The sequence below is a fragment of the Peromyscus californicus genome, unplaced genomic scaffold (assembly GCF_007827085.1).
Source record: "Peromyscus californicus insignis strain IS unplaced genomic scaffold, ASM782708v3 Scaffold_1__1_contigs__length_55948999, whole genome shotgun sequence".
NCBI classification, from domain to species: Eukaryota; Metazoa; Chordata; class Mammalia; order Rodentia; family Cricetidae; genus Peromyscus; species Peromyscus californicus.
Genome location: NW_026294492.1, coordinates 1,066,325 through 1,089,312, shown reverse-complemented (window position 1 = coordinate 1,089,312; position 22,988 = coordinate 1,066,325). Strand labels below are relative to the sequence as shown.

General features: G+C 46.0%; 1 protein-coding gene across 22 annotated transcripts in view; it reads left to right on the top strand.

The window, feature by feature from the left end:
* Positions 1 to 22,988, top strand: part of Myt1l (myelin transcription factor 1 like) — a 403,345-nt gene that overhangs the window by 370,801 nt on the left and 9,556 nt on the right. For 18 of the 22 annotated variants that reach the window (XM_052745749.1, XM_052745740.1, XM_052745742.1 and 15 more), the window contains 4 exons: positions 2,195 to 2,278; positions 4,008 to 4,229; positions 18,596 to 18,687; positions 22,432 to 22,541. In XM_052745749.1, the coding sequence (XP_052601709.1) occupies positions 2,195 to 2,278; positions 4,008 to 4,229; positions 18,596 to 18,687; positions 22,432 to 22,541 (508 nt within the window). The remainder of the gene's footprint in view (positions 1 to 2,194; positions 2,279 to 4,007; positions 4,230 to 18,595; positions 18,688 to 22,431; positions 22,542 to 22,988) is intronic. The other 4 variants (XM_052745761.1, XM_052745758.1, XM_052745753.1 and 1 more) reach the window with 1 other exon arrangement.

Genomic DNA, 22,988 nt, shown 5'->3' with positions numbered 1-22,988 from the left:
TTCTTGTGGGCATTTGGATCTTAAGGAAGGACTACAGATGTTGTGGAATCTCTATATCATCCCTGGCCTCCTGTTCTTCTGTCCTTCCTCCCTTAAGAGCCAGGTCACAGGAACCATGATCAGAGACATGGCCAAGTACTACCAGTAACAGGACAGACACTTCAGAAGCCTGCTTGGTGCCATTCCCAGACTAATCTGTAGTAAAGTCACCATGGGAATCTCTGGAGTCCATGAAGAATAATGGATTTCATGTCCATGGGTACAGCAAAAGTAGAGAGTATTGAGTCTGGGGATATAGCTCAGTTGGTAGTGTGCTTGCTTAGCATACATAAATAAGTTCCCAGCAACACATAAAACTAGGTGGGATGGTGCATGCTGCCTGAAATATCAGGATCACAGTACTGACAAGGTGGAGGCAGGAGAATCAAATTCAAGGTCATCATAGGCTACATAGTGAATTGAGGCAAGCCGTGTGTGTGTGTGTGTGTGTGTGTGTGTGTGTGTGTGTGTGTGTGTGTGTGTGTGTGGTGTGTGCATCAATATATATCAAACAAAACAAAAAAGTAGAGTACTGAGTCACTTGAAAGTCCTTGGCAGTGCCCTTGGTTCTCTGGGGCTCAACTGGGGGTAGAAATCCATATGCTTCCATCAATCAGGAAGAGTAACACGGGTTGCATCAAACTTCCAGTCAAATGCTGAAGTACTGTCTGTCAGAATGAGACCCTATAGCCCAGGGCTTGTAAGCCACTGAACATAATGGGCAGGGAAACTGGACCTTATAGTGTCAGGAGAGAATTCTGTTTCCTCAGCCCATCCTTCCCCATTATGTTCATAATGAAGCTTTCAACAAATACTTAACTGTCACTTGCTCTGAGCAAGGCTTTGAGTAGGAGTTAAAGATGCAGATGAGTACAAGTTGACTCACATATCCTTAGGACCAGCCTCTTAGAAGACCCTTTGGAGGGAAAGGTGAGCAAGAGGAAGCCAAGGCTTCTCAGTAGATATGACCTCTATGTGGAGGCAAGCTCATGGAGAGTGGCAGACAAGGGGTACACTTAGCTGAAAGGAAGGTGAAGGTCTAGGGGGAAAGCCATCAGGGGACACTGAGCTAGAGGTGGCAGAAGAATGAGTTGGACATCGAGGAAATGGACATCCTCACAAGCTATGCACAGGCCAAGGCCCACACTGCATATCTGTAGCTGGAGTTTTCCTGCCTGGCCCACAGTCAGGACAAATCTCTGTCACCCGCCAGTCCCACAGCCGTCAGACCTAACCAAGTAAACACAGAGACTTATATTGGTTACAAACTGTATGGCCGTGGCAGGCTTCTTGCTAACTGTTCTTACAGCTTAAATTAATCCATTTCCATTAATCTATTCCTTGCCACGTGGCTCGTGGCTTACGGCATCTTCACATGTTGTTTGTCATCGTGGCGGCTGGCAGTGTCTCTCTCAGCCTTCTGCTTCCCAGAATTCTCCTCTCTCCTTGTCCTGCCTATACTTCCTGCCTGGCCACTGGCCAATCAGTGTTTTATTTATACAGAACAATATCCACAGCACATATCCATGCATGAGATGTCTAGGTATAGGAAGAGACACTCAGAAGAGGCCTAGTACATGAAGATTCTTTGAGAAAATCTCCAGTGCCTCTATATCCAAAACCTAGAAAGTAAACAAACACATTCAGACTTCAGCTTCCCTTCTGTAGATACAACCAAACATCTATACTTGGGTGAGATGGAATAGCTCCCAGCACAAATCTGGGCTGCAGGGCTCTTCACTACATCAAGATTGGCCTGTCTGCCCTTCATGTTACCTCACCATCCCTCCCTCCCTCCCTCCCTCCCTCTCTCCCTCCCTCTCCCTCCTTCCCTCCTTCCATATCCATTCACAGAACCTTCTCCAACATCTTTTTGATGAGTCCTCACTGTCCCCATTTCTCAAGCTGGCCATTCACCATGTCTGCAGCACCTAGTCCACTCAAAGCTTGTAACCCACTTGAGAGGGAACTGACAGAGTATAAAGGCATTGAGAGGACATAGGAATTATGTCCAAAATGCACTCCCCCCAACCCCGCCCCAGATCTTTAATTCATCCCTAAAATTCCAGGCTGTCTAGAGAACCAAGTCACTGTTGAGGAAGTTTTTTTCCCAAGACTCAGTGTTCGGTGTTTCTGAAACCTGTCTCTCCTTCAGCCTTTCTGGGTGCCCAAGAGCAAAGAAGAGCGGCATCCGGATAGCACAGAGCAAAGAGGACAAGGAGGACCAGGAACCAATCAGGTATGGGGGCCAGCAAGGCCTGACCTTGGACATCTGTGAGAAAAGGGGACGGTGGGTTCTAGAAGGTGCCTGCTGAGGTTTCACTAAGCAACTAGGCCAGATGAACCTAAACCAAAGTGCATCTGCTAACTGGCCACAAAGTTTCAGATGTCCAACCCCAGTCTGTGTCACCAAGTAATGTTCCCTTCCCCAGAGTATACTGGGGACTACAGGCTTGTGAAAGGCTGTGATGGCTTAAACATAATACTGAAAGCAAATTTTCTGCCCTCATGCTGGCTTGAGAAAAGCAGCAGTAGTGCTTTGCCTTTCCTGATGTGAGCTTGGGAGTTCAGCTGCACTGAACCTTCCTCTGCAGGCAAAGGGCTGGTGGATCTGCTTGTATTTTGTTTTAATTTTCTATTTCTCCTTGCTTTCCCTCCCTCCCCAGGCCCCAAACCTCACAAGATAAACTTGGTGGGTCTGCATTAAATTTCAGTATCAGTACTTTAAGAGATAAGTTTTAACTCAAACAAAAATCAGTGAAGACATAGATTATTAAGATAAACTAAAATGTATCAAAATAAAAAATATGGATTCTGTGGTATGTAAATTTTGCTATTCAAAAAGAAATGTGGGGTTAGAGATATAGCTTTATTGATAGAGTCCTTGCCTAGCATGTATGAGGTTCAAAACTCAGCACTGCATAAATCAGCATGGGTGGCACAGACCTATAAGATGAAGACAGGAGAATCTTCAAGGTCATCCTCAGCTACATAGCTAGTTCCTCAGGCCAGCCTGGACTACATGAGACCTGGTTGAAAGGAAGAAAGGGAGGGAGAGAGGGGGAAGAGAGAAAGGGTAGGGAATGGAAAAAAGAAAGAAAGGGAGCGGGAAGGGAGGGAGAGAGAAGAGGGAGGAAAGCGAGGAGGGAAAGGGAGAATGGAAAATGAAAAGAAAATGCAAGCAGACACATGGCCCTGAGCAACGGAGATTGTGAAGTCAGCCTCAGCCTTCTCTGAGACACACTGGGACACTTTCTTGGCTGAGCCTGGGTTCCTCCTGTACTGTGGCAAGCAATCAGCTGTACAGTCCCAGGCAGGGACCTCCAGCTCCCCACACCTTCCACTCTAGAGCCTTAGATACGGCTCCTGAGGTATGCCATCTCATCTAGCTGAAAGGACACTTCGTGTCCAAGAGCACAACCACATACAGAGTGCTTCCTAAGCCTTGAGAGAACGCAGGTTGATGAAATTGCTTTCATTAGCATATACTAATTGAACTCCTACACTGACCCATTGGCTTTGCATTTTACCACAAGAATTCTGTCCAAAAGTGACATTTTCTGCAAACACCTGCATTTCACCAGTGCTCCTTGTGTGAGTCACCATACCTCCCAAAGCACAGGACATAGTCCCTTGAGCTGCTTATCTGTCCCTAGTGTCCATTTCTAAAAGGGTGAAATACCATGTGTCCCCATTGTGTGGTGTCTTTCTAGGTCATCTTCTGTATCCTGATTCTCCTGCCTCTAGTTCTAAGATTATAGCCGTGTGCCACTACATCTGGTTCTTACTGTTTCCCTTTCTCTTGTCCAGTAAAGCATGGGTGATAGTTAGGTAGTTAGGTAGTTAGTTAGTTAGTTAGTTAGTTAGTTAGTTAGTTAGTTTGCCGTCACATGGGGTGACTGTATTACATAGACCACTATGCCTATGATGGTAAAGACAATGAAGTTTGCCTCCTGTCTGTTGTCCAGGTGCCCAGTCCCTGGCTGTGATGGTCAGGGCCACATCACTGGGAAATATGCATCCCACCGCAGCGCCTCCGGGTGCCCCTTAGCAGCCAAGAGGCAGAAAGATGGATACCTCAATGGCTCCCAGTTCTCCTGGAAGTCAGTCAAGACTGAGGGCATGTCCTGCCCTACACCTGGGTGTGATGGGTCGGGACACGTCAGTGGCAGCTTCCTCACACACCGCAGGTGAGTCCTCATCACTTGGTGGATCCACTTTTCAGCTCTATGGTGGATGCTAAAGGGAGCAGGTTTTACCTTCTTCCTCATCATTCATGTTAAAAAAAACCACAATGAAAAACATCCAGCAAACTAACAAAATGTGGAGATCTGGGAAAGGTGTAAAGCTTCAGATTTATCTCAAAAGCACAAACCACTTCAACTGTGTTTATCTACCATGACCATGGTTTTTGGGTATTTTTCTTTAAATCAGGATTCATAGTAAGAAGCAGACTTTAATCATACATGAACCCACAAGAGCACACACATAGATGTCTGTAGACTGAAGCATGTCTTGCTTGGAATTCCAAAGCAGCCCCATCCTTGGAAAAGATGGTGGTGCTTGTGACAACGGCCTTATCAGATACATGAGAAAACTTCCAGGAAACTCAGCCAGCCCCATTCATTTTTATTTGTTTAATTTAAATAGAAACATGATTCAATGTCTTGAAAGAGGCCTGTTTTGTGGTGTGTCCTGGGTTCCTTGGGAAAACAATGGGTCTCAATGGCAGCAGCCTCGCAAGAAAGCCAGCAGGACCCATTTGACAGGGTGTCTGAGTGCCGGGACGACAATGCACAGTGTCAATCCTGCTAGTTGGGGAGGAGTCACAGGGGTCCCTTGCTGATGCTCCACGATGCTTCTTGCATGCAAGTGTGCTCACAAATACCTGGGTCTGCATAAAACCACCTCATTAATAAGCAGACTAAAGGAGTAACATTAGCTTCAAGACTTTGGGACACAGAGCCTGAACATTTCGAAGTGATTTTAGTCATTGAAGAAACTCCTGGGATAGAAAGATGACTCCGTGGATAAAAGCACTGACTGTGTAGACATGAAGACCTGACTTCAGAGCACAACACCCATACAGCAATGAGGCCTGTTCCTGTGTGTGTGGTAACTCTGGCACTGAGGCAATCACTGGGGCCTGTTGGGTGCCAGCCTAACCAAAATCCCCTGAGCTCCAGCTCCAAGGAGAGATCTTGCCTCAAAATAACAAGATGCAGAGTAATAGAGGAGTACATCCAATGTCCTCTGGCTTCCATGTGCTCACAGGTGTGCACACCCTTCAGAATAATTTACATATTAATACAACATACACACATACATACACAAAAAAAGAAGGAAGAAAAAAGATAGTCCTGCTCTGGTAGAAAACTCCAATGACCTAAATACTTTATAAAAAGAAAAATAAAGGTCTTTCCCATGATACATTCTCCCAACTTCTTTCCAAGGCTAGTGGTTCTTGTTTTCTCTCAGAAGTTTCTCTTATACAATAAGTTTACTCAGTGGAGATACTTCACAGGAGTTCAAGTGTGGTCTGCAAAACTGCATCTCAAGGCGTGTTTCCTGGAGAAAAGGAGACTATGCTAAGTGGAGGGGAGTTATGTAGCAACAAAGTATCCCCAGCACCAGCAGCTCCAAAGAGAAGGGTCTCATCCCCAGGAGAGGAGTAAGCCCAGATGAATGCAGACAGTGGAGGGCGTTACGATGAGGGCTTTAGACGAAACCTAGCTTTTGTAGTCCTAACAGAAGGCATAGAAGACTAGAAAAGGCAGAAGGAGGAACTGAGAGGTAATGTTGAGCAAGAGGATATGTGGTCCCAGCCACAGCAGGACTAAGAAAAACAGAAAAGAACTTAAGTTTTAAAGTTGGGCATATCAGGGGCACTTGCAATTATAACAAAATGTTAAGAGACTAAAACCATTCTCTATGCAATGGAGTTGAAGCCTGAAATTAAAATGGAGGCATTGCCTTGGGGGCTGCTGGTGAGAACCATTTCCTTGTTTGCATTGTCTTCCCAGGGTGGAGAGAGAATATAAGTCCTTTTTATAAGAACACTAATCTGATCAGGTCAGGGACCACCACCTCACCTCATTTAGCCTTAATGGCCTCATTAAGGATTCTGTATCCTGATACAGCCCCGTGGAGTAGAATCATGGATGGGGAGGCTAGGGATATTCGTTATATAAACTGGGTGTGGTGGTGCACTCTAATCCAAGCACTCCAGGTAAGAGGGAAAGGATCAAAAGTTCAAGGTTATCCTCAGCTGTATATCTAGCTCAAAGCTAGCCTGGGATACATGAAACCTAAACCAAAACTGTGTGACCTGGGATAGAGCAATGGATCAGTGATTAAAAGTACATACTGCTCTTGCAGAGAACTGAGTTCAGTTCCCAGCAACCACATTAGGTGACTTATTACTGCCTGTAACTCCTTTTCTGGACTCTATAGGCACCTGACCTCACGTACACACAAAAATAAATAAATAAATAAATAAATAAATAAATAAAACTAAATCTTCTTTTTAAAATGTGAACTTTGAGGCACACAAACATTGAGACTATGACAGAAGAAAGCTGGATTCATCTGAACTGTGTTTTCTTGAGATTTTCTGGCACTTTAGACTAGAAATGTCCACCAGACAGCTGGAAATAGGGTAAGGGAAAGATCTCTAGTAAGATCACTGTCTGATCACACATAGGTCTGTGGCTTATAAGGAGCAGAAATGGCAGAGAGGAGAGTGGCACTCTGAGAAACATCTCTTGGCTAGTGAACTGATGAGGTCAAGACCCCAAGGTCACATGACAGGGCAGGCCCACCAAAAAAAAAAAAAAAAAGACTAATATCACAGATATTGCAGAGGCCACATGGCTGAGAGGGCCTTGAGGTAGAGTTTTAGATGATGGTTAATCTCCAAAACTGGATATGTCTCAGCTTGGGTACCCTATCATTCTATGAAGGGCTTAGGCAGAGGGCTGGAGGCCCAAACCAGATTGCACCAGGTCTGGTCAGTAACAGTACCAAGGTAGTCACAGGACATTTCCAAAGTCCTGATCAGGGAAGAAGAGACAAGAGTGGGAAGCAGGAGAAGAAGGAGGGTGATTGAGGACATGACCCAGGGCACAATGAGGCCCAGTCCTGGTGGAAGTCAGAAAGCCAAAAACGAGGAGGGGAGTGGTGTGAACATCTGTGGGAACATCTAGGTAGAGGAACCACAAGCTAGAGGACATGGGCGTACTGTGTGTGGTGGGGGGAAGCTAGGGTGTTTTGAATTTCCTTCAGGAAGACTGATAGGAAGGACTGCAAGGAGAAAACACTGCTCCAATCAGGTCCCTAGTGTCCTTGTGTATGCTGAGTCACTGCCACCTCCTTCATACCATCCTCACCTCTCAGTGCTGCACAGAACTTCCATGCATCGGACTCTACCCATAGGAGGAAAGGCGCTCAAGTGTTGTTTAAGATAGGACACTGTGTTCCCTGCCACCCTGCATATCTGAAGACCTGAGGTGTATAGTATCCAAGTGAGCTTCACTAGATATGTGCAAAAAAATGGGAGGGAGGAAACAAATGCAGGCAAGGCCTCTGCCAGGTCTGAACTGGCTCAAGCCTCTGTCTTCTGGGAAAGCTTCAGTAGATTTGGGCAGAAGCAAGATTAGCCAGGGACATGCACAGCAGCTTCATAACATCTGGAACTCACTATTCATGTGTGAGTACAGGCAGCTTCTCCATCCCAGGAGTCAACCCACTGCAGGTTGCCTGGGCTCTGAATGTGTATACCCTTTATCCTGTCATTCTTCCCGAAGCAGCACAGTATAATACTGGTTTCCCCCGCATTACAGTGTTGGGTTTTTTTTTTTAAGATTTGTTTTTATTTTTTAGTATGTGTATGTCTATGTGGGGGGTGGGGGTGGGGAGGGTCTGTGCATATATAAATGCAGGTGTCCACAGAGTCCAGAAGAGGGCATCAGATTCTCTGGAGCTGGAGTTACAGGTGGTTGTGAGCATCACAGTATTGTTACTGGGGAACCAAACTCAGGTTATCTGCAAGAGAAGTATGAATGCTTAACTACTGAGCCATCTCTCCAGCCTCTCATACCAGCTCTGAAACAGTTACAGTGTATGAGTAGTATAAATGATCTACAGGAGTTTTAAGGTGAAAGGCATAGCTCTGTGGTAGAACATTTGCCCTATGCTCAAGGCCTGAGGTTCAGTTCTCAGTACCACAGAAAAAGAAGTGGAAAAAATGTTGGGATGTCCCATGTGAATACTAAATCATTTCAAATGAACGTACTTGTGAGTGTTGATATCTGATTGGGGCTTTGAAAACAATCTCAAATACTGAAGGATAAGTGTGTACCAAGTAAGCATCTTCATTTACTATCACCTCAATTCTAATTCCACAAAGAAACCAGAAAGAGTCTCCAAAATTAAAGTTTAGATTCACACTCTAAATGAGTATTTTTGTAAGTAAGACATATTTTCTTTGGAGGCATTACTCAGACCTCCCTGGCCTTGGGCTGGGCCACGAGTCTTTCACAGTCTTTCTAGAGTGTTTGTTTGGCTTCCCAGAACCTTGGCAAAGCAGACTCCCAATGAGACATTTATTTTTCTCTACAAATGGCAGACTGGAAGAGGACAGGAGAGTGGGTTTGGGGTGTCTTCAACACAATTTCCAAGGGTTGTATTATCTGCAGCATAAATGTGTGTGGTGGTGGTGGTGGTGGTGGTCTGGGTTTTACTGTTTGTGGTGGCAGTGGCTTTAATTGTGTGGTATTTGTGGTGTTGTGGTGCTTGTTATAGTGGTGATGGTCATGGTTGTGGTGACTGTTGCAATATAGAGATTATTCTGGCTATGGTTGTGGTAGTTGTAGAAGCTGTGATTGTGATGGTTTTTTCCTTGTGGTGCTTGTTATTACAGGGCCTGCTGTGGTGATTGTGACAGTGGGAGCTGTGGTTGTAGAGGCTGTGGTGATGCTGGTTGTGATGTTTGTGATTGTGGGGACTATAGGAATGAATGGTTGTTGCAGTGGTGGTGGTTGTAATATTTATTGAAGTAGCAATTGTGGTAACTATGATACAGTGGTGGTGGTGGTGGTGGTATTAGTCACCACAACGGTCACTACTACTGCCATAACTACTATCATTGCAGCAATCATCACCATCCCCACAACCACCACAACCACCACAGCATGGCTACCATCCATGCCCATAACTGAGCATTCTCTGCAACAGAGTTACTCTCATTTAGCTGTTCTTCCCATGTAGCAACGCCACTGGAGCAAAAGTAGCCTGTATGTTTAGACAGAAAGAAGACGGGAGCATGGGAACATTTTGCAAGAAACCAGATGTGTCACCAAGATGGGACTGCACTGATTTCCAAAGGCCGCCCAACGAACCAGTGAGCACTGGGAAGTTTAAGTCTTAGAAATGTCCCTCTGTAAGTAGAGTGGAAATATCAGAAACTTTGAAGATAGACCTTCCCAGGCCTAAGAACTCTGTCACCCCAAGCTCTGCTTCCCTCTGTCCTCACAAGCCCTTCTCTCCTTGTGCTATTGTGTGATATGGGTAAAGTTGCATTTGAGTCCACACTAACTTGACCTTATCCTTAAAGACCCTATTTCCAAATAATGCTGTACTGAAATAATGCTCACAACTTGGAATGTCAGCCTTTCCTATTTGAAGATCTAGCAGAGCAAAATCACTAAGTCTTGCCTAAGCCCCATCACCAGGAAAAGAAGAAACAAAATGGAGCTAGCCTTGCTGTCTGTGAGAGTCAGGGTTAGGACAAGCCTAAAAGGACCCAGATAGAGACCTAGCCAGAGACAAGCTCTCGTTCTGTAAGCACAAGCACTTGAAGCTGCCCTGGGGCCTCGGGTCATACTGCTCTCCCTCTGGCAATTTGAGCCTCCCTCTTTGGTCAGCAACCACATCTTGGATAAAGAGATTCTTTCAGGTCACCAGACCAACATGCAGGGCCACACTTAGTCCAAGGTGTACAAACAATACCCCACTAAGTGCTTGAGTCTAACTTCCTAAGAAAGGGGGCAGAACCAGCAGATAGACACCTGGAAAAGTGATACACCAGCTCTTTGTTTATGAAGTTACAGGAACATATTCCCCAGCAGAAATTTTACTGTATCACCTCTATTGAGAATCCTGGTTAAACTCCATAGACTGGTTCACACTTGTCCTCACTGAATCTCATACCAATAGCATGACCAGTTCTCCTCATGAACCTACAAAATACCATAGTACCATACAACATAAATACAAAGGAAGAGAACACATCACACTCACAGACACTGGCACATGCAGGGGAGGGACACATTCAGGGCTCAGCCTCCTGTTGAGAAGCTGGACTTGGGATGTGGAGGTAATACACAGAAAGGGAAGGAAAGCTGAAAAGAGGAGGACAGGAACACACACCTCTGAAGGTGTTGAGGCCAGCTGAAACTCTACAAGGGTAGGAGGGCTCTTGAATCCTGAGCCACATTCCTCCTGCACCCCAGTAAATGGAGAGTAGAGAACCTTGGTAACAAGTGCCCTGCAAGCTGAAAATGGCCAAATCTCTACAGAAAGCAGGAGCGAGAGGTGCAGTGGAGAGGCCCTGCTTCCTTCTTGGCCTCGGATTCCAGCTGAGACAACTGACCACTCCTGCAAATCTGCAGTCCCTGCCAAGTCCAGCTCTCTGGAAAAGGGGCCTGGCTCCCCACTAGAGTCGGAAGTCAGGCAAAAAATGCTGATGGCCACTGGCACCTATGAGAGGTAACCAGAGCCAAGAACCACAGCCAGTTAAGGACAGACAGTGCTGCCTTTCCTGACAGAAATTGAAGCAAACCAACCCAGAAAGGAGAGATGAGACAGAAAACAACAGCAACAAAGCAAACCAAAAACCAGAACACCATGCAAACAAAAGAACATTTTCCAAGCTTATCATTTGTCATCAGGCATAAAAGGATGGAACGATCATTAAAGTGTATCGTATGTATAGCCCAAGGGGAAGGGAATAAATACATCTGAAAAACCTAAGTACAAAGGAAGGGTTATCTGGAAAGTTCAGGTGCAAAATTGATGGTGTCTCCCATGAATTGCCAAGAGAGATAACAGGATGTCATAAACTGTATTTCAGAAGAATGTGTGACTAGTTCAGGGGGCCTAGTCACCAACTACTAAAGAGTACCCAGGAAAACAAACAAAAACAGAACTGAGAAAATGAAAGCAAGAGTATTACCAAAGAAATAAAGCAAGAAAAGTTCCCAGGGTGAAGATCCTGAGCATTTCAGGGGAAGACCTTGTTGAGAAACCAGGAAATGAGGAAAGTTCCCAATCAGGCTTTCCCAAAGAAATGGCTCCCATAGGAGATATGGATGGGACCCTGGCAAGAAAGGGGTTCCTCCCCCAGGGCTAGGAAGGTTGGTCCACCCATCAGGGCTACACTAACACTGCAGCCCGGGAACCCTGTCTCCTCTCAAAGTCTGCCAGCTAGTTTTCCCCTCACCTCTTTTCTGAAATAACTGAGGTGGGGTTTGCTCACTACAAATATCATCACAACAATATGCATTGTTGGATTAAATAATAAACAGCTAGAAACTGCAGTCTCCACAGGGACACATAGACCTGACCATGACAGACAAATTCCAGAATGAGGGAAGAAGGGAGGAGAGAAAAGAGAAGAAGAGAGGAGAGGAGAGGAGAGGAGAGGAGAGGAGAGAAGAGAAGAGGGATTCAGCAGCAGCATGGGAAATCAGAAGGCAGTGGAGTATCTACCCCCCCATGCCTAGGTGGTACTCTCTCCTGTACCCACTGAACCACCCAACCCAGTCGTCTCCCCAGAACTCAGTCTGCTTCCCCACAGCAGCTTCCACTGTTCTCTAGCTTTCGTCCACAGCCCTTTGCAGGTGTTCTCCATGATTCTGCCAGCAACACAAGCTTCAGGGCGCTGTCCTTAAATCCATTGCCCTCAGCAGATAAGTCAGGTCTCCAGCCACCAGCCTCTGCCTGTCTCTGCAGCTCCTTCTGTCATTCTAATGCTGGCCATACCTGAGCTCAAGGCTATCCACCTCCACCTCATTCATGGCTGCTCCTTACCCACCAACTAAATAATCAAAGGTAAATATCTACCAGACTTCCCCAAAGTCTTAGATCTCAAGTTAGGGAGACAGTGGTTCACAGGGGTCAGCCCAGGGACCCTGCCAAAATCATCTGTTATTCGGGGAAAGGACAGAGGACTCAAGCTGGTGCTTGGCAGCCGCTGTAGCACAGCATCTCGTTGCTATTGTCAGGGCTCCTTTTGTCCAATGAGTGCTGCTGCACTTGGGACAGCTGCACAAACACTGTTGAATCAATGGCTGAGGATATGAAATTCTGTGACCATACAGGGCCTGCTTTTTTTTCTTAAACCTGGGCCTCTCTGTAGCTCAGGCTGACCTTGAATTGGATGGAGATCTGCCTACCTCATGTGTGACTATGCTCAGCTCCTGGCAAGGTTCTTGACACTCTTGTAGTGTTTCAGTGATCACTACTGCTCAATAACCCCAACACTAACCTCTTAGGAGAGTACCAGCCTCTTTGATATTCCCAAGCTTTGGGAGGAGTATTTATTTATGAGACTGAAGAGGCTGACAGTAGTTCCACCAACTGAAAAAGCTAAACCACTTGGGTAGCAAGGACTTGGGTCTAGGTGGTTGATCACACCGCAAATTCCAGTATGTATAATACTAAATGGTGAAGGTTGCTGGAAGAGAAATGGCCTACACAGAGACAATGGATGCCGCCCCTCCCCCACTTCTAAAAGCCTCTAGAAATCTGAATCTAGGACTGCCTGGTTTTGCTGAGCAGACCCCCAGTGGACTCTGATTCCATGCTTCCCTGGGGAGACACTCTTCAGGAGGCATCTTACCTTGTGATCTTCTAAGGCAAAGTCAGTCATTGAGTTTCACTTCAGTTCTTAATGTTTCTATTCTATCCCTTTAAACTCATTCTCTTATTGATTTATAGCTGCTTTCACTTAGGCTAGACTCTAAACTTCAATGGGTGAAAATGAGTCATGTATCTGCATCTCCTCCAGCCCCTGCTACCTTTCAAGGCTGCATTAGGCAGCTGTCCTCAGAAGCACAAGTGATCTGTGGGCTTTCTATGTTTGCCATGGCCCTGTCTAGAGCCATGTATGGAAGTGACCATCCCAGGGTGTTTCCTGAGGAAAGCCCCATGAGTCCACTAGCATGTTGGAGAGAGGGTCTCTCCAACAGATATCATTATACAGCAAGACCTCAAAGAGTTCTCAGAAGCCCAGGTCTCCATCAGTGTAGTCACAATGCAAGACCCAGGAGAAACAAGCAACACCAACCAGGCCCTCTGGGTCTTTAAGATGATCACTCGGTGCCACTTACAGACAGCCAGGCACCCTATTTCCCCATGTATCCAGCTGTCTGCCTGGCACAGAAGTACCTGAAATTTCTCTCTCCAAATAGCTCTGGAGCTTCCTGTTTGGCACAGAATTTAAAGCTAAAAATCTTTCAAATTATGGATTAAGAGGGATCACAGGGATCCAGTTGAGACAGAGTGGCAGGAACTCTATGTGGCTCACCATCTTCTTGCCCATTCCTCACGGTGCTTCTCTCAGCTTGTTATTGATAGAAATGGAGCTGTGGTGTGGAGGAGCACATCATGGCCGTGTGTGTACACCATGCGTGGTGTACAGTGTGTGCCATGGAAAGCATCACTGCACTTCAAGAATATGAAAGGCAACTCAGCGAGGAATCAGAAGTCACATCAGTGAGCAAAGTGCCTGGGACTGTGCCTAAGAGCCTGATTCTAATGTGCCTTTCTTTGGGCGCCTCAGGACACCTGGCCTCTAACAATCTCCCTCCCATCTGTTGTTACCTCCTATCTACAAAGTGAACAGAGTTCACATGGTCAGCCAGCCTGTTTGTGAGTCACATAGACTAAACTTTCTTTCAGATCACATTTTTGCTCCTTACGATCATGTCCTGCCAACTTTGGTCATACACCCCCTTGGAAGTTTACCTACCTAGGTGCAGGTGAAGGTTCTCCAGGAAACCAATGTCCTGGTTAATACTGGGAGCCTTTTCTTCTCCTTGAGAAGCCACTAAAACTCTTACTGGGTCCTGCAATGATGACTGGTGCCAGATTTCTAGGACCCCAGGCAAGTAAGAATAGGGGAAATGGGCATTAACTATGAGTTGCCCAGAATTTCTCAGCACTGAAACTGCAAGTCTAAGCTCAGAAACCACATGTCTTTGTTAAAAAGAGTTTCCACAACAGAGTGAGCTCCTTCACTTGGATCTTGCTTTCTGTGGCAGGGAGGCTGGCTATGTGTTTCTACCTGGGGCGGGTAGATGTGTAGAGTACCTTCTACTATCCTAGAGTCAGCCATGCAGAGGAGACTGCATGAGTGACCAGCAGATGGCAGTATGTCTACAAGGAATCAGACACAACCCAGAAGTCTGAGCCAGAAAGCTCAGGGCTCACTTCCAAATTTGACCTATGGGGAAATATACTCATGGATTGGAATGGCAGGAACTGAATGAGATATTTGAGCAGGATGCAACATTCTTTGGGTCAGCCTTTGTTTCCTGATTCAGTTTCCCAAACTCCCACCCAGGCCTCATCCTTATGAAACACTGTTATTTACCATTCCCATCAGGGAGATTTATTCACTGAAGACAGAGAAGCAACATAAGATTGCTATTTCTAGACTTTATGTCCAGTTCAATGCGAGATGTCATTTTTTGTTTGTTTGTCTTTTATTTCCTCTTACAAATGTAAAAAGGAAAATGTGGGGATTCTGGGCAGTAAATTCCCGAGATCTAGACTGGCCCAGAATCCATCTGGCTTTCTACTGAGGACTCCAAAGAAAGGAGCGAGCGTTGCCTTGAGTTAAGTCTGAAGCTCTACTTCAGGAGACCTTGAGCTAGCTGCTGATAGAGCAGAGCCACTGGGCGGCACTTAACAACTGTGTCGTAAGCAATTCAGGTCAGCCCTGGGAACTCACTGGAAAGGGATTCTATAATCCTCATTGCAGAGAAAACAGAAGAAACTAGAGACATTCTCATAAGTAGAACCCACATCATGTCCCATGAAAGCTGAATCTTAAGTGGAGAAAATGTCATTCCTCCATCATTGACTATGTGCAATGTTACTGAAGTCTACAAAAGCACTCCTGAAATTCCTGGTGTGATGTGTTCTTTGTCTAGGAACAGCCTGAGATGCATGGGTATGATGTCTGAGAATATGATCCCTGAGGGCTGCAGCTGTCCCTGAATTAGGAGAGGCAACATGACCTGAGTAGAAGCGTGTGGTCCTATTTAATAGATAATTAGATGAAAAAAGTTGTGTGGTCAATACTCAGTGCTGGGGCAGGAAAACAAGACCAGAGAGCATCATGGGTATATGTAGAAGAGCAGAAAGGAGTCATCAGTGTGCAGAACCTTAAACTGACAATGTGGACACTTAGGAAACACTGGTCTTAAGGATCTGAAGAGATGAGCTGATGTCCCAGAACCACTTCACAGGATGTGTATGGTGTGTTGGATTCAGCCCTGCAGTTCCATTAAGGGACATACATGGGTGCAAGGCATGGTGACAGTGAAAAATGACAGGTAGCTTAGATGCATCCTTGGGTGGCAGCCTGGGTACACAGTAAGGAAAGGAGGCAGGCCTCTGGAACCCAGAACTCCACACTCTGAAGCTCTCTGTCCAACTTCTAGAAAATCTGCTGCAAGAATGTCCAGAGGCTTGCCTGGGAGAAGACAGTAACTGCTGTAATTTGGGAGATTCATGCTCTGTGGGGCTGGGCCAGGCCTACAACTTGGGCAAGGTGCTGTCCTTGTCCATAACCACAGTCCTGGGAATATCTACAGGAAGCTTTAGAGGTCCTCATGCCCTTGCCCATCCTGCCCTGGAACTGGGGATGGGTCCAGTTATACCCCTCTTTGAGAAACATGAGACCAGAAGCTCTGATTTCAGGAACTGACTAGCACAGGCTGGTGCAGCAATGTGCAGAAGTTACTGCAGTCCTTAGACATTATGCCCAATTCTAATCTGACCTTATTCTCCTTTCACAAGTGAACCAGCACAGGTCTATACAACACATGCCCTTGATGCATCCTAGCCAATGGCTGACAGAGGTCCTATAGATCACACTGTGACTGAGGCCTCTTGTCCCTGGGGTACCATACCCATCACAGTGGTATACCCCAGGCATTACATGTGTGTTGCAAGCAAAGCTGTAAACAATACCCACCCCAGCAGAGCTGGCCATATCTGAGCTCAGCACTTATGATTATGTACAGAAATGATGCTGATGATGTAACTGTGAGCAAGCAGCTGCTGTAGAGACCAGCTGTAGAAGACTTCTGTTATTTCAGAGTGAGACCCTTCTAATTGTACAGAGAAATCTGACTGTAAAGCAGTTGTGGTGTCTCATGGCAGTGGCCTCATCCAACATCTCGTTTGCACAAGCAAGTGTTTCACCTTGAGTTTGTACAAGCTCATCTCTTCAGATCCTTAAGACCAGTGTTTCCTAAGTGTCCACATTGTCAGCTTAAGGTTCTGCACACTGGTGACTCCTTTCTGCTCTTCTACATATAACCATGATGCCCTCTGGTCTTGTTTTCCTGTCCCAGCACTGAGTATTGACCACACAACTTTTTCATCTAATTATCTATTAAATTACAGTGATAGACTTGCTTGTATAGATCACCTTGTGTTGCATTTATCAAAGCACACAAAGGGGCAAAGGGAATAGAACTGTGTCTGTTCCCTGTGAATCAGCAGCAGCAGTTAAGGCTATATGAGGCCGGTTTTTCAGGAGCAAAACATGCCAAAAGCAGTCTCCTGCTTTCAAGTCTCCTGGTACCTGCAGACAGACTCCCTAGAGGGAGAACTCTGGGCAGTAGACTCAGTCTGAGTTCACTCCAGGGTTGGAGAAGTGTGCTTTGTTTTGTTTTCTGAGGAGGTCTCATCTAGCCTTGGCTGGCCTTGAACTCTTCTTTTAACTGAGACTGTTTTTGAATTCCTAATCATTCTGCATCCACCTCCCAAGTAGATGTGCCACCTCATAGGAATGTGCCACCATACCCATGCAGCCTGGGAAGGTTTTACTTTTGGGAGAGGCTTCACAAGTCATCTACTGTGCTTCTTCTTTTATAATACGAGCCTGAAGTCCAAAGTCAGAGGTGATTTTATCAAGACCCTGGGAAACTTACGTTTCAGTACCCTACTGCTGTCAAACTTCAGAACTGCACTGGGGTCTCTACATGGTGCAGGATATGGGGCCTTTGGAGGAATCGTGAATAGGTGATGGCCTGTGCCTGCCTGATGGGGTCCTCCTTTCCCTTTTTCACTGCCAGGGGAAGAGCCTGTGCTTTGGTGGGCATGAGGAAACCCACATACTCCATCCATGGAAAAGAGCTCTGTATAAAGGGCATGCTGGTTCCAGCAGACCTTCAGCCAGGAGAGCCCCTGTGCAAAAGTCCCATAAGACATGTCCATCAGAGAGGCAGTGGAGAGCTAGAGTGGAATTGGACTAGGTGTGGTATTAAAGAACCACCAGAGAGCCATGTATTTATTACTGTGACCAAAAGCAACTGGTGGGAGGAAGGATTTACTGTAGCTCATGGTCCTGAGGTCCCATTATGGCAGGGAAGGATGATGGCAGCAGCTGCTGAAGGCTGTGGGGGTGAGAACTTGCTCACATCTGTGTACATCAGGGTGCAGAAAAAAGGGGGAAAGAATGCATTCAGCTTGTTTCCTTCTTTTAAAACCCTTTCTATTCAGTCTAGAATCCTGGTATATGGAATGGTATTACCAACATTTGGGATGGCTCTCCCTCCTTGGTTAAAACGCTCTGGAAATGCCTTCCTTTGAAGGACTTTTACAACAGAGGTGCTGCTCCCAGGCAATTCCAAATCTAGTAATAGTGATAATGCAGAAGAACCATCACAGCAGGGCCACCTGAAAACTAGACTACACAGCTGGCTGGATAACAAGTCTGGTTTCAGAAACCTTGGTATTGTGTTTGACTTTATGCCTGCTTTCATCCCAAACAGTCTGTGGGAGAATGAGGTGAAGGGGACTTGCTATGGGTCATGGTAAACAAAGCTGGGTGGAACATTCTTACACTACTTTGTTTTTATGTGTTTGAGATTGGGTTGAATCTGGTTGTGTAAGTTTGATGCTGTTCATAAGAAGCAAGGTTTTAAGGAATATAATTCCCCCCATAGAAGCTGCAAAAGCTTTGTGAGCTACACCATGAGGAGCGTGTGTCCCCTTGTCTCATATGCCTGCTCTGGAGATCCCACTCCTAAGGCCACACTAACTATGCACCCACAACCAGCCCATGAGTGTGCTCATATGTAGACCATGTTACCATTGCACGTAAGTGCTGGCACACAGCACCATTGAACTATACTTCTCAGCATCTCTGTGATGGCAGTTGAAGTGATAAACACTGAGATACTGCACCTGCCACTGCAGGGCTTGGGCTTTGCTGAAGCACGTAGCTAACAGCCATCTCTTGCCTTACCAACAGCTTGTCAGGATGTCCAAGAGCCACGTCAGCAATGAAGAAAGCAAAGCTGTCTGGAGAACAGATGTTGACTATAAAGCAGCGAGCCAGCAATGGTAACCACACCCTGGGGTCCCCAGCATTCCTGCTGGTTAGAGAGGTGGGATGTCACTGCATGCCAGCTCAGCATCAGTGACTTAGTCCACTGTTCTGAGACCACAGAAGATCATTAGACTCCACCTATATCCCATATCCCAGGATCTCCAACACTGGGTCAACTTTCTCACCAACAACCATGGCACACCTTTCCTTCTTTTTTCCTCCGGCCTCTATTCCTAAGCCTGTAACCTAGGAGCAGCATTAGAGCACTAAGGACACAAAACAAGGACAGCAGCCTCCTTCTGCCCTCTCCTCTTTCTCAGCATGTTTGATAACTGATTGTCTTGAATTCATCTGCAAAGTCCACCCCCTTCAAGAAACCCTGTTGCTGGTGACTATTTTGTATGTGTATACAAAGTTTACCAAGGAAAATCAGAGATCTTGGGAGGATTGTGTAAGTAACATGTAAGCCACACTAGCTCACAGATTCTAGACACACCCCTCATGACTTTTGGATCCCATAAACATAGTTTAGCCACTAGCTAAAATTCATTTGCTGGGGCACTTTTGGAGCTATCTATAGCTAAGCATAAAGAGCAGCAGCAGCTAAGTGCCAATGTCAATCCCAGCCAAGATGAAGGAATGCTCTGCCCTGTGTCTCAGGTTTCAAACTGTAAACGAGTTTCTTCTTGTGGTGGTAGCTACTTGTTTTTTTGTTTATGTGTCTTTTGGTGACTTTCTTGTGGGAACAGGTCCCCAGGCATAGAGATGAAACACTGACTAGTGTCTCTGAGAGCATGAACCCATGATGTCCCTTGCAGAAGAAATGATTGTATGGGGATGCCTCCTTCAGAGAACATTAAGGTGCTTCAGGATGTGGGTTTGGTTTTGACCCATGGACTAAAGAGTCTTTATTCAAAAACACATAGAACAGGGCTGGGGAGAAAGATCAATAGTTACCAGCAGTCGCTGCTGTTCAAGCTTGAGGTCTTATATTTGGCTTCCTAGGACCCATGAGAAAAGTCAGTGATGACAGCATGCTCCTATAACCCTAGAGCTGTGAGGAAAAGAGACAGGCAAATCCCTAAAGCTCATATAGCCCAATCAGTGAGCTTCTAATTCAGTCATTGATTCTGTCTTTAAGAGAGAGAAAGAGACCAACCAAGTAAAGACATCCAAAACAGAACATGGCCTCCACTCACATATACACACCTTATACACATACAACACCACACATAAACAATAAATAAATAAAAACAGAGAAGAAACCAGAATGTCAGAGACTGGCAGCACCTCCTAAGTCTCCCTGAGACCCAGGGCTCAGCACTCACCCAAGCTGGTTCCAGTAAGAGACCCAGGGCTCAGCACTTGCCCAAGTTGATTCCAATAAGAGACCCAGGGCTCAGCACTAACCCAAGCTGGTTCCAGTAAGAAACCCTTGGCTCAGCACTTGTCCAAGTTGATTCCAGTAAGAGACCCAGGGCTCAGCACTCACTCAAGCTGATTCCAGTAAGAGACCCAGGGCTCAGAACTCACCCAAGCTGATTCCAATAAGAGACCCAGGGCTCAGCACTCACCCAAGCTTGTTCCAGTAAGAGACCCAGGACTCAGCACTCATCTGAGCTGGTTCCAGTAAGAGACCCAGGACTCAGCACTCACCCAAGCTGGTTCCAGTAAGAAACCCAGGGCTCAGCACTCACCCAGGCTGGTTCCAGTAAGAAATCCTTGGCTCAGCACTCATCTGAGCTGGTTCCAGTAACCTGTGAGTAAGATTTGCAAAGTGGTAGGGATGTCCTCACCAAGAAGTTCCACCTATAAAATCAATACTCAGAAGCAGTCACCCTGAAGCCAGAAAGGTAGAATCCCAGGCCCCTTTTGCATGATAATTCTAACTCTGGATTCACTACAAACACAGTCTACAGGTCTGAGAGATCCCCACATCAGATTGGTAGATCCACAATGGCATCCCAGTTCAGACCCTAGACCCTAAGTTATAACTCTGGTCAATTTCTGTCTTCTCTAACACCAGCTGAAGGCCAATTGCAGTGTGCAGGTACATAGGCTCAAATCATCCCCTTTCTATCTGTCATCTCATATTATTTGATGTCCTAAAAGTAGTACAATGCATCTGCCTACAGAAACTTTCTCTGCCAGTGACAGGTATAAATACTAACACGTGGCCCATCATTCTCCAGAGACATACTTGTATGTGTGGTGCAAGCTTTGGGACTTGAGGTACTGTGAGCCAGTGTCCATTCTGCCCAACACAAAGGACATGGAAATGGAGGTCAACTAGAGTTTCTGCTTCCCAGAAGGCCTAGGGCCTATCTGCATGCTCTCTCTTTGGAGCACCAAATAACCAGCACAAAGAGCTTGCATTGAGACACTTGCGGGCAGTGTCCACCACTCTCTTGCTTACTTAAGAAACCCAAGTTCTTTGCTAGAAAGAAGATAGGCACTGAACTCCAGCCATGCAGCAGGCATTGGCAAGACACTTAGCACTGCATCTTACAGACTAGTTCTGGTGCTAAGGCGAACACCTCTTAGTGCCCACTGGATACACATTAGTGAAGGAGGCAGCCGTCAGACAAGGATCAGCTCAAAGGAGAAGAGAGTGAAGAAGCTCGGGGACAAACGTGCATGTCCTGGAGGAGGTACAGCTCACACTGGACGGCCCTGTCCAGACAGCATGGGCAGCCAGCACTCAGCTTCAACCTTCCAGCCCTCTGTCTTACAGTAAAACATTTGTGTTTTGTTTTTTCTACTCACTAAAAGCAACCCCTAAGACTCAACCACCATAAACTTGTCTCTCTCTCTTCTCTGCTGGGACTCTTGGCCAAATACTACCTCTTTTCAACCAGACTTCACATATTTTTTTAGTGTCTCTGACATCCATTCTGGGCCCTTCTGCCTGCAAAGCTTAAAAACAGACTCTGCAAGGCCTGACCTAGTGCGTACTTACCCATTGGTCTGCAGGAGGGGCAGGTGACCAATGATACCCACAAGCCCAGGACTGTCATGTTTGAGAATAATGCCATCTGTAATTCTTCTGTACTTTGTGTGTCCTCAGCCATGTAAAACCACATAGTCCCAAACAAGAGAATCCCTGTCATATTGATATTGACGGTGCAAAGTTGTCAGCAGCAGAACACAGCAAATCAGATGTTGAAAATACCCTTTGTAAACACAGGCAGTTAGTCATGTGCCTGCGTTTGCCAGGGCTGGCCTAAGGAGACACCCAGGCTCTTGCACATTGGCAGTTGCTGGCTTGGACTACTCAGCCTGAGATAGTCAGGTTCACACCCTTCTCAACTTCTGAACATGTCTGGGGTCAGATTCTCTTAGGACTCATTATGGAAACGTGGTGTGCCCAGGATGACAGAACCAAAAATGAGCATGCTAGGATGCTAAGTGCAAAAAGTAATGAGTATAGCTAGATGAACTAAGGGTTAGCAAAGCAACTTCTGCCCAGAGTCAAAGGACCAAATCCTAAGGCTTTGGGCATTCAGCTGGAGCTCTTACCTATCAGTAAAGAACCTATCTTACCCAGGTTCTTTCTAGAAGGGCTTCACTTTCTCTAAGTGCCTTGGTCATAAGGCAGGCTGGTGTGGGGCAAGAAAGACATACACACTGTGACTCTTTATAAATTCAATGATATATTTCCCAAGAAAATTCAAGTCCAAATGAAAAAGGAACAGAGAAAACAATGTATTTCTGCTGCAATGTTTTCGGGCACTAACGTGTTGATTTTGCCATTACAGGTATAGAAAACGATGAAGAAATCAAGCAGTTAGATGAAGAGATAAAGGAGCTTAATGAGTCCAATTCCCAAATGGAGGCTGACATGATCAAACTCAGAACTCAGGTAACAGTTTGTGAAGCCGCAATTCTAGCTCCAGCGTGGAGCCCTGCTTCTTGTTCCTCTGTAGTTGCTGTTCCTGTTGCATTGAGAAAGAGTGTCCCTATGTGCCTAAGCTGGCCTAGAACTCCTGGAGTCCTCCTGCATCAACTTTCAGAGCATTGAGCTTACAGGCATATGCCAGTATCCCTGCCTGGCCCCAGTTCTAGCTCTAATGTCAAACTTTTAATTCTACTTCTTACAGAGTTGCAATCCTTGTACCAACGTCAAACCCGAGTTCTAGTCCTGTGATGATGCCTCGATTCTAGTATTAGCAGTTCAGCCTCAATTCTAGGTCTAGCATGGAGCCTCACTTCTAGTTTTAACAAGAAGCCTCTGTTCTAGTAGTAATCTGTGCTGTTGCTTAGAGGAGGGCTGAAGGCACCTCCTGGGAGAGCTGTTGTTTCTGTGTTTTCCCAT